This window comes from Achroia grisella, unplaced genomic scaffold, assembly GCF_030625045.1.
Source record: "Achroia grisella isolate CSIRO2021 unplaced genomic scaffold, CSIRO_AGI_Agris_v1 utg702, whole genome shotgun sequence".
Lineage (NCBI taxonomy): Eukaryota > Metazoa > Arthropoda > Insecta > Lepidoptera > Pyralidae > Achroia > Achroia grisella.
This window is the reverse complement of record NW_026712999.1, coordinates 1,588,566-1,602,093: the sequence shown is the minus strand read 5'-3', so window position 1 is coordinate 1,602,093 and position 13,528 is coordinate 1,588,566. Positions and strand designations below refer to the sequence as shown.

The window sequence follows — 13,528 nt, the reverse complement described above, 5'->3', positions numbered from 1 at the left end:
ACACTATATGCATCGAGATACTTAATTAGTGAAATACCACTCAGCACTGTAAGCATGCAAATTTTAGTAGGTATATTAAAGTATGATTTCTATCTACTTATATCTTCATATCAGATTTGTACCATGATATTTTTAGTTTAATTTTGTTAAAAATATATATTTGTATCTGTGAATATAATAATAATTATGTTTATTGAATGGATTTATATTATTTTGTTCAATTCTGTATACTATTAGCACGTGTGAGACCTCAAATATTGTGCGGAAACCTGAGTACCTCTATATTAACTAATTTATACTTACATATGAATAAAAAACCCTTTGTTACGAAATATCTCATTTCATTGTTTGCCGTAGATATATATATAAGGCGGCCTAAATAAGACTGTCATGCTGTCATGTTAAGTAAACTTTATTTCGGCACGACCCTAAAATAAAGAGATTATGATAACTGTATTCTTGTAAACAAAAAGTTTTGTAATATACACTTAGATAAAACTCCGTTTTTTGTTGGATTAATTTATACGAATTTTGTATGTAGATTTATGTAAATAAAATTCAATTGCCGAATATGTATGTTAGAGTACGACTGCTGACTGGCTGCAACTGTTTTCTTTTGTATGATGATGGAATGGTGCACCCGCCTGCGTTAGCGATATGCGCCGGCGGAGCAGCAGCGACGGATGTTATGACGAGGACAAATTGAGTTCAGTTACCTCACCGGATGTGGATAACCGCATGATCAATCTGACAAGATCCATTGCTAGCAATGGATCCACTTGTTTTTATTACTAATAATAATAGGGTGAGGATTCTACCTCGATAAAACTAGTTGCCTAATATATATAAAAGCAACTAAAGAACGGCTGCATCTACATATTTGACTTATTATTTTATAGTTGTGTTTGTAATTGTCAAAACAAGTTATGAAAATTAGGAAATATATATATGAATAAACTAGCTGTGCCCGCGGCTTCGCCCGCGCGAAATTTATAGCATATATGTTATTCTGATGTATACTGTAAAGTTTCATCAAACTCCGTTCAGTAGTTTTTGCTTATAAGAGTAACAAACATCCATACACAAACTTTCGCGTTTATAATATTAATAATGACACCCGTGCGAAGCCGGCTTCGCATGGGCGTACGTACATGTATTATATATATAAACCTTCTTCTTGACACTTTGAAAACTTCTTCTTTTCTATCTATTAAAAAAAATCTCTTCAAAATCCGTTGCTTATTTTTAAAGATTTAAGCATACAGGGACAGACAGCGACAGCAACTTTGTTTTATTAACATTATTTTACTTATATATTATTTAACTATGTAATGAAGATTGAGATGAAATCATTGTCCCAATTTCTTTATTTACGCATCCGTCCGAAACCGAGGCGGGTATTAATTAATGTTTAACATTTTATTGCTAGTGTAACAGAAAATATTTTCATAATAAAACATTACCTGTAATTTACTCATATATATATCAATACTGTTATAATTTTAAGAAATTGCGTAACAACTTATCTGATTATTAAATAGGTGTAATAATATATATCTGCGAACATTCGATTTATGGAGGAATCATTATTATTATTACGTTTATCTGTATGACACAAAAAATATGAACAAAAACAGGACAATATTATTAAAAAAACAAATGCTATATACACATATATAAAAACTAGGTTCTAGATAGATTTGGCGATGAAGATAATCTATTTACCTAAATTAACATTAATTACTAAAATTAAATAAGTGCTCATTTTCGTAATATGTTTATCCGCTTATTTTATAACTACGCAATGTAAATTTGATAACATTTTCACAATTGTTTCAAGATTTACTTCTGGAACCTACAGTAACACAGGGGGTGCTCCTTAGCAGACATTATTTAGAACATATACTATCATCATCATACTGTAAATATTGCAAAACTATCTCTATTATTCGATAACACCAGAACAAAAGGCTTAATGATGTCAATTAAATTTATATACAAAAAATAATTCATTCATGCCCCAATTAATCTATTATAAGCCGCTTATAGATTACTATTCATTACGATATAATGAACGCATTCTAGTAGAAAAGGGCCTCTATATGATGTTACCTAAATCTACTATATCTTTTTAATATAACTTACTTATAGGCCTATTGTCTAGCTATCCTACAACAAGATACTGAAAGACATTTTATATCTACCTTTATTCAATAAATTAAAACTTGAATTAAGAACAAATTGAGTAAAAGCATATATAAACAGCACCAAAGGTAACGTAATTTCCGCGTTACTCCTCATGCGTTGTCATTCCCGAAGCCTAACGTCATGTACCCCATAACCACCATATCGCATTCCTCAATAGAAACGCAGCAATGGGTTTAGAGACTGGAAGGTGAAACAGTCATCAAGTACGCGAACGATTTTACATTAAGTTTCCGGTTAAATTATGACCAATCGAATATTTAATAGAGGATTAAATTAATTTATTTATATTTTCCAGATACGCTACTGTGCCTAAAGCTGAAGACGAGTTCCTGAAGCAGACTTAAACGTAGCACTATTGAAGTGAAATGAATTACCTGCCGAGGTTTTGGGAAGCTTTTGGATTTTCAGGAAGAATATATTAAGGTTTATCAAGAGAGTCCTCTTAACAAACACACATGTTCATATAATAAATTAACGAGGTATTCATCAGTCTTCGTTCCATCTCTATTTAGAGACCTTGCGTCTCCTTTCATCAAAGCGCTATAGCAATACGTTCAATCGAGTTTTTGCCGTAAATATTTTGGTTTCGCTTACTCTATTAGGGCAATAAATATAAATATGAAAATTTAATATTATTTCAATGTCTTATATTTTCTTATACTGCTTGCTTGCTTGCTATTTTGGATACTATTTTGTTTCATACAGATAAGCTAAATATATGTCCGTATTTGGTGAAAATCGAGATTTTCAGTTACGTGTAATCAAAAACAAGCTTAAAGAAATTTTATTGAATCGTTGATATTATTACTTTCTGGTCAAATTTAATCGATTTTAATTAGTTATTTCATAGTAGCACGTGTCGAGGAAAACTTTAAAAGTAGGCAAAATACACGTGACACTCCTGGTGTTTCAGGCGTCCACAGGAAACTGTAATCTTTTACTACTAGAAACACCATATACTTGTTTACCACCATTGTAGTATAAAAAACATTAAACAGTGGTTAAATAAGAATGAATCATTTAAATCTGTTATTTAATATTTAAATAATGTTTACATACTGACAGAACCCATATTACGTTCCTAGTGTTAATCCTAACGAGTATTTGAAACTGTTATCAATATTGCTAAGATTCAGAATATGTCTATGGCTGATAACATTTCCTTTATAAACGTGTAACTATTTATTATGAGGCAGTGAATGTTTACAACTATTCTATTCCAAAGTATTGTTGTGATTAATAAACAATGAATAAAAATAATATTATAATATTATTGCTATTTGCTTTTAGCGCAAATAACGTTGTGTTCAGTGAAAGTAAGTGATTATTTGTTAAAATTTCGTTTTAATTTTTGTGATGGTCGACATAAATTTCGAATTTATATAGTGACTTGTGATAGTGATTATTGAATTGAAATTCAATCAAAATTTGCATATAATCAGTATTAAATGTAATGCAGTATTAAATGTTATATTAAATAATATAAGCACATATATGGCCAGCTATGTAGGTTTTAAGCTTTGTTTATTCTTTTATGAAATTTAATTTAGTTTTTTATATTTCTACATATGTAAACAATTAACAGTGACAGGCGGTAAACCTACCGCCGTCTCTCAGATTAATATGGATTGTTATTTGTGTTTACATCATCGGATAGGTAGATATAAAAAAAATTGTGTATCAACACAATATTTTTTTGTGTCGGTAACATTTGATCCCACATCCATTCCGTCTCAACAGCGGTAGTAAATAAATAATAATAATAATAATAATAATAATAATAATAACTTTATTGTGCAAAAAAACAAATACAAAAGGGACTTAACTAAGGTTATATATCTATATTAATTCATATATATACAATAGTTCTTAACTATTTAATATCAAGTCCAGTGCAGTAGTGTCTAAACTAGGCCTAGCCTGTATCTCAGACACCATTGCCCACCTAAAGATAACATGCTATACGATTCTTTAGAGGTGAACGAAAAAATAAGACAAATGTAGGGTATACTTAAAAATAAAATAAATCGTATCGTTGAGGCAATGAATGCGTCACATCGTATGGTCCAACTACAATCGGTGCATAGATACTTGCAAGTGCGACCACTAAATGTAGAAACTTATCTTATATTATAACAAAACATGTTTTTTACAAAAAAAAAAACGGCTATACATATATTTATATGTTACATATACGCACAACCACATAATACATTAAGTGTTGTTTATATAAATGGACTACGACCCTTTCTAATTATGTCATAACAGTGTTACCCTCATTGTATCAATCTGATTTATCAAGTAAAAATTATTTTCAGAACTATTTCTATGTTATTACGGGTCATGGGCAAGTTACAGTAGTGGTCTGGGCAAGCTTGAGGTAGAGGACATAAATACAGAGTTATGTACACACTTGATATATTCATTTGTTGGAATAAACAACCAAGGCACTGTCATCTCCTTGGATCCTCGGCTCGACTATGCAGAAAATAATGGAAGAGGTAAGAGAACAATACAAATAAAGTTGAAAATATATCCATCGTAAATTGTTATTATTACTAAGTCGTTCCTTAAAGTTTAAAAAAAATCGGTATTATTTACAATTTCTTAAAAACTGTTTTTTTTTTAATTTAATGCTAATCCTATTTAGATTTAGACTATCCTGTTTCAATAAATTTGTACTTATAGAAAAAATAAACTACCTGAAAAATTTTGCTTTTTTATTGTTTCTATAGAATTAATTACTGAAATGCTTTTAATTTCTTCTCTTTTGATCATTTTTCTCTTTTACTCTCTATACGTGACTGTCAGACTATTTTATACACATTTCTGTATTTTATGTACTTGTATATGTATAATATAAATTTGTTTATCTATTTTTGTAGTATACATATTACATGTCTTATAGGCACACATATATTGTAAGTTTTGTTTATATTTTACTGAAACTTTGTTATTCAATAATTCTCTCTCTTCACTTATGGTCAGTGACCATAGGTATCCCAGAGAATGCACCATGAAGTTAAGTTCGCAAAATAAAATATTAGCTTGTATTGTGAACATTAAAGTTAAATAAATAAGTTAAAATTATTTACAGACAACTTCAGAAGATTTAACGCCTTAAAACTAAGGAATCCTAAATTAAAAACTATTTTAGCGGTCGGCGGCTGGAGTGAAGGTTCTGCTAAATATTCTATAGTAAGTATTTACGTAAATTTCAAAATTTACCTGAAACACTAATAATTAAGAAAACATTATTTACATAAATACTATATATATTAATTAGCTTTTAAATACATCAACACTTAAACATCCACATGCTAACATATTTATACCACAATAGTGAGAAATCTGATGGTGAACAGTTACCATAATAACATAACTTTCAATTACTAAAGGTATTGTGCGCTTTGCCGATACTTAAGGCACTCTGTTTTACAAATCTATGCTCCAATGCATGGATAGTTTATAGAAAATTACAGGATTAGAGGCATGACATCTTAGTCCTATGGAATAAAACCTAATGAGTGGCAATATTGGAGTCACACAATAATCAGTCGTAGTGCTGTTCTAAGCGGCGGTTACCAATTACTATCAGAGGGGGGAAAGAATTGTTAGTAATGTGGACTGATGACCTTATAGCAGTGTACCATGTCAGGTTAACCTCTATGCAGTTCCCCCTGGATACCTTGAAAACCTCGGATAAATTCATAAATTTGTCACGACGAACTGACTTGACGTACGGACGCATGAGGGACTTGATGCATGCTCATTTTCTCATCCTCCACTGGTGTCCCAGCCAACGTAATTGGTTAATGCAGGCGAGTGCACCATTCCGTTATCATCCATTAAAACAAATTAACGTCAGGTGGGCCGTTAGCTTATTTGCTATTCCAATTAGAGATAAATATATTACCGCTAATGTAGAAGGCCTAATTGCAATAATCTTCATTATTCATTAAATAGTCTACAATGTCTATATTTAAACCAATTATTTATCAAGATTATAAATAATCTTCATAAATCTGGGGCTTTATTTTCTAATTATACCATATACGTATGTATATATAAAAAATTCATTCAAACCCATCCAATTGTTTAAGTCTTATTGATTAGCAAATATTGTAATACCGAAATTTCTAAATATTTTTACAATTTTTAACATTTTACTAACATCATCCTTATAATATGTAATCTAACATAGAGTATGTTATATATTATAAATGAGATTATGAATGCAGTTGTTTCTTCTTTAAGAAACTTGGCGACTCAAGCAATTGTTATATAATTTAAATAAATATAGATATTACTTAAGATAGAATAAGATATATTGTAGTTTTTCATCAAGTCAACGCATTATCCGATCCATGCAGTCGTAGTCACGGGTAAAAACTACTAAAACATTAGTAGGGTTTTTCGCAAGAATTTATTATTATCTCAGAGTAAATAAAAAGAAACGTCTAGGCTCTGATCGACTAATTGGCAGATAACACTAATCCGGCAGATAGGAAGATATCTATCTTATATTTCCTTATATTTCCGCAATATAACATTGCACTTATTATGTATTACAACACTGATTCAATCAAATACATCAGTAATTATATTTAATATTTCACAATGTATTATTTTAAAATATGCCTAATTACATATATCATTAAAATTATCAAGTAAGAAACGACAAAAAAAATTATCTGTAAGTAGTATTTATTATAAACAAAAAAAAATATGAATATAATTAAAGGGGTTTTAACACGAATAATTTTATGATAAATAAAGGTATTTACCTCTCTCGTGTTACACTACACGTGTTTACGAGCTGACTTTTTACTATTTTAATAATAGTATGTACCTATGTACTAAACGCGAAAGTTGAATAATTAATAATATAACATAGTATATTCTTATATTAATTATTAATTAATATAATAATTAATTAGTAATTCAACCTCATTTACACAAAATTATTTTTAATCATACAATTTCATGCATTTAATATAATTTCATGTTTTCCCATTTTTTATAATTGCCGTTATTGTACCGAACTTTCTATTATAAATATGTGTGATAATGCTATTCCCAATGACTCAATGTTTTGTTTGCTATCAATAGGGTTGGTTTCACTCCAATTATTTTCGTGTCATGTAATATTTATTCTTTCTAGACCTTTTAGTACTTAATGTTTTGACATCAAAGATGCATAACGTGTTTTTCAGATGGCTGCAAGTCCTAATTTTCGACGGAACTTTATAGAGAGTGCACTTAAACTTGTGCTAGATTACGGCTTTGATGGTTTTGATATCGATTGGGAATATCCTAACCGGCGTGACACAGTGAATGGTCGGGCAGATATCAACAATTTCACTCAGCTGTTAAAAGAGATAAAAGAGGTGTTTATTCAGTATGGTCTCCTTGTGACGGCCGCTGTATCTTCAGTGGGACATATGGCAGTACTTTCGTATGATATACCAGCTATTTCACAGTAAGTAAAAGCTAGACACAGTATAGTACACAAAATCTTCGAGTCGATACATCTCTCACACCAATTACAGCCCGGTGCCTGCTTTATAAGCTTTGTTTCGGTTGCAGGATCGTTTCTTAGATTAATTTTTGCTTTTGTTGTCGTTGTTTTCTTTATTGGAATTAGTCAGACATATAACATATAATTACACATGATTTTTTATGTCTGCCAGATATGAACTCACGACCTTCTGGGTGTAAAACGGAGTAGTAACTAGTTCTAGGTCACAACACTCTCAAACAACATTTAATATTAATTTCTTTTAGTGTCTACCACAATTCGATACCTACTTATACATACTAGAACAATCCTAATAGATTCTTTAATATTCGATTAGAAATTAGCTCAAACAAAGATATCTATGAAACTATTTTATTAGATAATCCATAATGGAATTTTAGCAGATTAAGATAATTCTAAACCTTTGTTGCCCATTTTAATAATCTAATTCAGTTTCTATTCAATAGAAATTGAATACGAGCGAAGTAATTTAATCGAGTCAATTGACGTTTTAGGTAACAATAAATATGAAATAATCTCTAAGTCTAAGCATTTGAAATAATTTATTATATAGATTAAAAAGGAATAATAGTTGTTAATAATAACTAATGATTTATGATTCTAATGATATAATCATATATAGAACCATTGAATAACTTTACCATTCATACAATCAACTTGATAGAAATTATAAGATAACCTAATACTAGATATTAAACGCAAAAACGCCTGCACAAATTAGTTGAGGGTTGTCACTTTCTATCAGGTGAACAGTCAGATAATATTCATTATTTTAGTTTTATTAGGAGAAAAAATATTTTTGGATGTTAATGTGGAATGGTGCATCGATCAGTTCTAAAGATACATGTCCCTAATGTGGATGATATTAAATCAATGGACGATGAAGTAAAGTCAGTCAGCCTATCGTATTGAATTTACCGGAAATTTATCCCGATAGTTTCCGCGTGGCGTAGAGTGGAAGGTCAACATAATGATAACATTACTAATAATGCTCTCCGCTCTATTCTAGATATTTAGACATAGTAAGTGTTATGACATACGATATGTATGGAGCCTGGAATACAGTGACAGGACACAACGCGCCTTTACATAAAGGAGAAGGCGATGAAGGCGCTGTTAAAGAAACCCTATTCACTGTCGACGTGGCTATCGAGTATTGGCTACGAGAAGGTTAGCATTAATAATAACAACCCATCCAGCAATAGTGCCATCTAGTCCCGAGTTAAGCAGCTCTTGTGTTATGAGTACTAAAAAAGTGATATATGTGTGTAGAAAATACCCAGACTAGCAAAAACAATCATACTCATAAATATAAATGTTTATATATTGCGATGAATTGAACATATGATATCGGAAGTAAGGCGGTGCGCTAAACCGTCAGACTCCGAAGGCCATCCATCAGGTTTGCATTTATGATTAAAATATGGTAGTAGTATTATAGTCGTCAAGAATGGCAGCTAAATGTAGAGTAATTGGCTTTGCTCAGTAAATCAGGTTTTAAATTTGTTTTTTTATTAAAATGTTATTTTAGAATATCTTTTCGTATCTAATTCTGTTGCCCATAGTATTTATCATGCGTTTAAGAGGACTAAGGTGCACCTTATATCGAAAATGGCATATGAAGCTGTGACACACGAAGACGTGTGATGTGTCCATACACATGCCAGGCCCATGCCTAAATAAATCTTATAATAATTTATAAGTTACATATTTTGAAAATATGCTTATCATGTCAGATAGCACAAGTGTCTGTAGAACTGTCTCTCCCCAACTGCAATGTTGTTTAACGCGCTGTCTTCATATATTTTCTTTTTATGTTTAAGGATGTCCACGTGAGAAATTAGTACTTGGTCTGCCGTTATATGGACGAACTTTCACACTAGCAAATGCAAATGTAAACTCAGTTAGAGCCCCTTCTGTTGGACCCGGTATTGGTGGACCTTTCACAGTTACCAGCGGCTTCATGGGTTACAATGAGGTAATTGTTGTTATTTTGATTAATATCATAATTCATTCATAACAAATTGTAAATTGTTCAAAAATACTTCCTTCTTTTATGCGCTGAAAAATAATTTCAATTATTATTTATATCGTAAAATAAAATTTCCCATATCAAAAATTTTAGCGAGGTTTAGCGAAGGGTATGTTAAGGTTTATTAAGGGTCGGCAACGCACACGTGACACCCCTGGTGTTTCAGACGTCCATAAGCTACGGTAACCATTTACCATCAGATGGGCCGTATGTTTGTTTGCCACCATAGTAGTATAAAAAAAAGCGAGGCGAGTAGTTAGTGTTTTCACGTGTTATGTTTCATAAGTTATCGTAATTATTATTTTATAATATTGATAACGGAATTGCAAAATAGCTCAAAAACTAGCCATAGTTTTCATGACTATTTTTTCGTCAAATCCAAATCTATCGATAAAAATCTGTAAGTAAAAGTAATGTGATCGAAAAATCACTAACTGAATAATAATAAAGGCTAGGAAATAACACAAATATTACGGTGAAACATGCATATGCAGTAATTGTCAAGTACACAGGAAAATTGTGAATTCAGTATAAAACCATTTGGATCATGTCAACATGAATCAAATCAGGAATATTATTTTTTTAGATAGACAAACTGCAATATTTTGCTTGCTTTAGTTTTTAGCTAATAGGTTTTTTCTGACGCTTTTAACCAAACTTTTAATTAGCTAAATTTTTTTTTAATTTGCTAAAATGTCTATAATTATAAAATATTTTTATTAATTGTTTCAGTACTGTATTTTACACCAAACACAACCATGGGATGTTAGATACGATAGTCTTGCCAAAGTCCCTTATGCTATTCAGGGCAGAAACTGGTTATCTTTCGACAATGCTGATTCTTTAACTACAAAGGTCGAATATGCATTAGACTTAAATCTGGCTGGTGTCATGGTCTGGAGTATCGACACGGACGATCGTCATGGAGTTTGTGGAGATGGAGAATTACCTTTACTGAGAGCTATTAATAAAGCACTAGCTAGTGCTGAAGATATTACACCGGAAAACACATCAACAACATCTCCGCCGTCTACACCAGCTCTGTCTTCTACTTCAGCTTCTTCTAGTACACCAGCCACATCTACTACTCCTTCAACCATACCTACTAGTCCCTCTCCGTCTACTACGGTATCATATACTAGCACTACAACTACTAGGTCAACAACTACTACAGGTAATTTTTAATATATCTAGAGCAATTAGTAATATCTCACTTTTTAAACCTTAACTAAAATAACCTTATCATCATCGTAATTAACTGAAATGGTAACTGGTAACTGTTATATTCAAATATCGTTTTATTCGAATACATAAGGAGTTTGCAGATATACTTTGTCGGTACATCTATCTTATTCAATTCTGTCGTAACTTTGCAAGATGTGAAGGGTGCGATATTGCATTGAAATTATACATATGTTACTAGCTGACCCACGCAACTTCGTCTGCGTCACATTTATCCCCCGTTTTTGCTACATTTTTCATTCTAACTCCGCTACTATTGGTCGTACCGTGATATTATGTATCTTATAGTTCAGTAGATCTAGAGACCCACTACAACTTCACAAACTTCACCTTTTTATAATATTAGTGTAGATAGTGGCATGTCACCGTAGTTAGTGTTAGTTAGTGTCAATGTATGGGGATCAGACTGTATTTTGTAATGTCTGTGGTGCTGTTCATATATGGAGCCTACAGTTGTTGCCAGAGTGGCCGTCAATTAATTTAAGATTTAATTGTATCAAAATATATATGTATATAAGAATATACTCAAGGATATCATGAAATCTGGGTGCTTTGTTTACAATAACTTAACAATAATATAATACAAATAAGAAACAATTTATTATCTAAGTTTTAATCTAAATTAATGATCATAACTTTCTTTACAGCACCAAATACTTCAGTTTGCAAAAGTGAAGGCTTCGCTGCAGATCCAGAAAGTTGTACATCATTCTTTATCTGCGTTGACGTCAACGGTGTTTTAGAACCTAAAAGATTTCAATGTCCAGGTAACCTCGTTTGGGACCAACAATCTGTATCTTGTAATTACCAACACATTGTAAATTGTACTCTTTAATGACACAACACTATTTTTAATGCTATGACACTCTGATCTGAATACGTTCATAGTTCTGCATTTAACACTTCAAAATTAACTTGTATCTGTTATAATTTTACATTATAAACCAAACTTTTAAGTTTTATTGCTTTTTCAAATTTAGAGACTACCAAGTTTACTAAGAATTAGATTACCAAATCTTATACTGTTATTATATGTATAAAAGATTAGATAGTGATATGAGATTAAGTATTGTAAATATAAAATATGCCTACTTGAACTGATGCTAACTATATTATAACATGTTATTTTCCATTACATTCGTTTATATAATTGTTATTTTTCACAAGTTTCCTAAATACAATTTTATATAATAATTTTATGCAGACTATTATTCAACAAATTTATTCATTTACTAGCACATAACCGATGTCACATTTAAGATAAAATTATATAGACGAGTCATCGATATTTCTAGAGCTTAGAACTTTTCATTTACCATAGATATCATTTTTGTACAACTATTTTATAAATGTGTTAATTATATACTCGTTAAGTAAAATAAATTTATTTTTGTTTACCGAAAGCTAAATGTTAACAAATAAAAAACTGACATTATATCTTTACGTAGTAAAAAACAAAATCGCCGCGGCGCCGCCGCTGTTTGTTCGCTTATATCTTTTAACTCAACGGATTTTAATGCAGTTTTCAGCCATAGAGAAAGATTCTAGAGAGTCTAGAGACAATTGTATAAAAAGTTTATATGTATTTATATGTGCGTAATATACTATAGAACAAGTCGAGAAATTTAAAAATTTGTAAAGCATCCGTGCGAAGGCGGGACGGGTCGGTAGTCAAAGATAAACTCCAAATTTTTGACTATATAATCCTCTAATAACCTTTTTTTATACTACGATAGTGGCAAACAAGCGTACGTTTAAAGATAAATATCCATAAAACAAATAAAAACACTTAGTTTAAATGAAAAAAGCATGTTTACTTGAGCAGGTTGTATATATGAGTGAATCTAATGAAATTGTCATTTTCGCACCGTTGCCTCGAGGGGTCTTAGAAAAAGATAGGTTCCATTGTCATGGTAAATACTTCACGACCTGACATAAACACAGATGTATGAAATTTCATTACAATTTCACACAATGTACTCCACAATATTCATGGAAAATATAAACTTGACATGCAAAGATATAACAACTGTAAATATATTCATTAATAGATTCAAACCAAATTATAATAAATAATAATAATAATGTACGAATCACACAACATCATCCAATCCAAGGGTAAGCAGAGTTTGGGTTATGGGTACTAGACAACTGATATTAATACATAGTTTATTTTTTGTAAATACATACATAATATATATACAAATCACTGAGATATTAGAATACAAATGTTTGTATTGTGCGAGTAATCAAACCCGTGATTATCGGATACAAAGCGATTTGCTAAACTGCTAGACCACCGAGGCCGTCCATTATAATTTATCAAGTAGTAACAATGTGGCAACATCTGTAGGCTCCATATCCATATGAATAGCACCACAGATATTACAAATACCTAAAACTTGTTTTTACTCCTAACACAAAAAATTGTAACAACTCGATTACGGATGTTATTTAAATAACGAGAAATTCGTTCAAAAGTATATAGAGTAAGTTAATTGAGT

General features: G+C 30.9%; 1 protein-coding gene across 1 annotated transcript; it reads left to right on the top strand.

The window, feature by feature from the left end:
• Positions 1-3,423: 3,423 nt before the first annotated feature.
• Positions 3,424-12,533, top strand: LOC131850092 (chitinase-3-like protein 1). The gene is made up of 8 exons (XM_059200246.1): positions 3,424-3,524; positions 4,527-4,709; positions 5,306-5,406; positions 7,425-7,690; positions 8,760-8,920; positions 9,574-9,728; positions 10,515-10,956; positions 11,672-12,533. The coding sequence occupies exons 1-8, from the start codon at positions 3,455-3,457 to the stop codon at positions 11,857-11,859; spliced, it is 1,566 nt and encodes a 521-aa protein (XP_059056229.1). The 5' UTR covers positions 3,424-3,454; the 3' UTR covers positions 11,860-12,533.
• Positions 12,534-13,528: the final 995 nt, after the last annotated feature.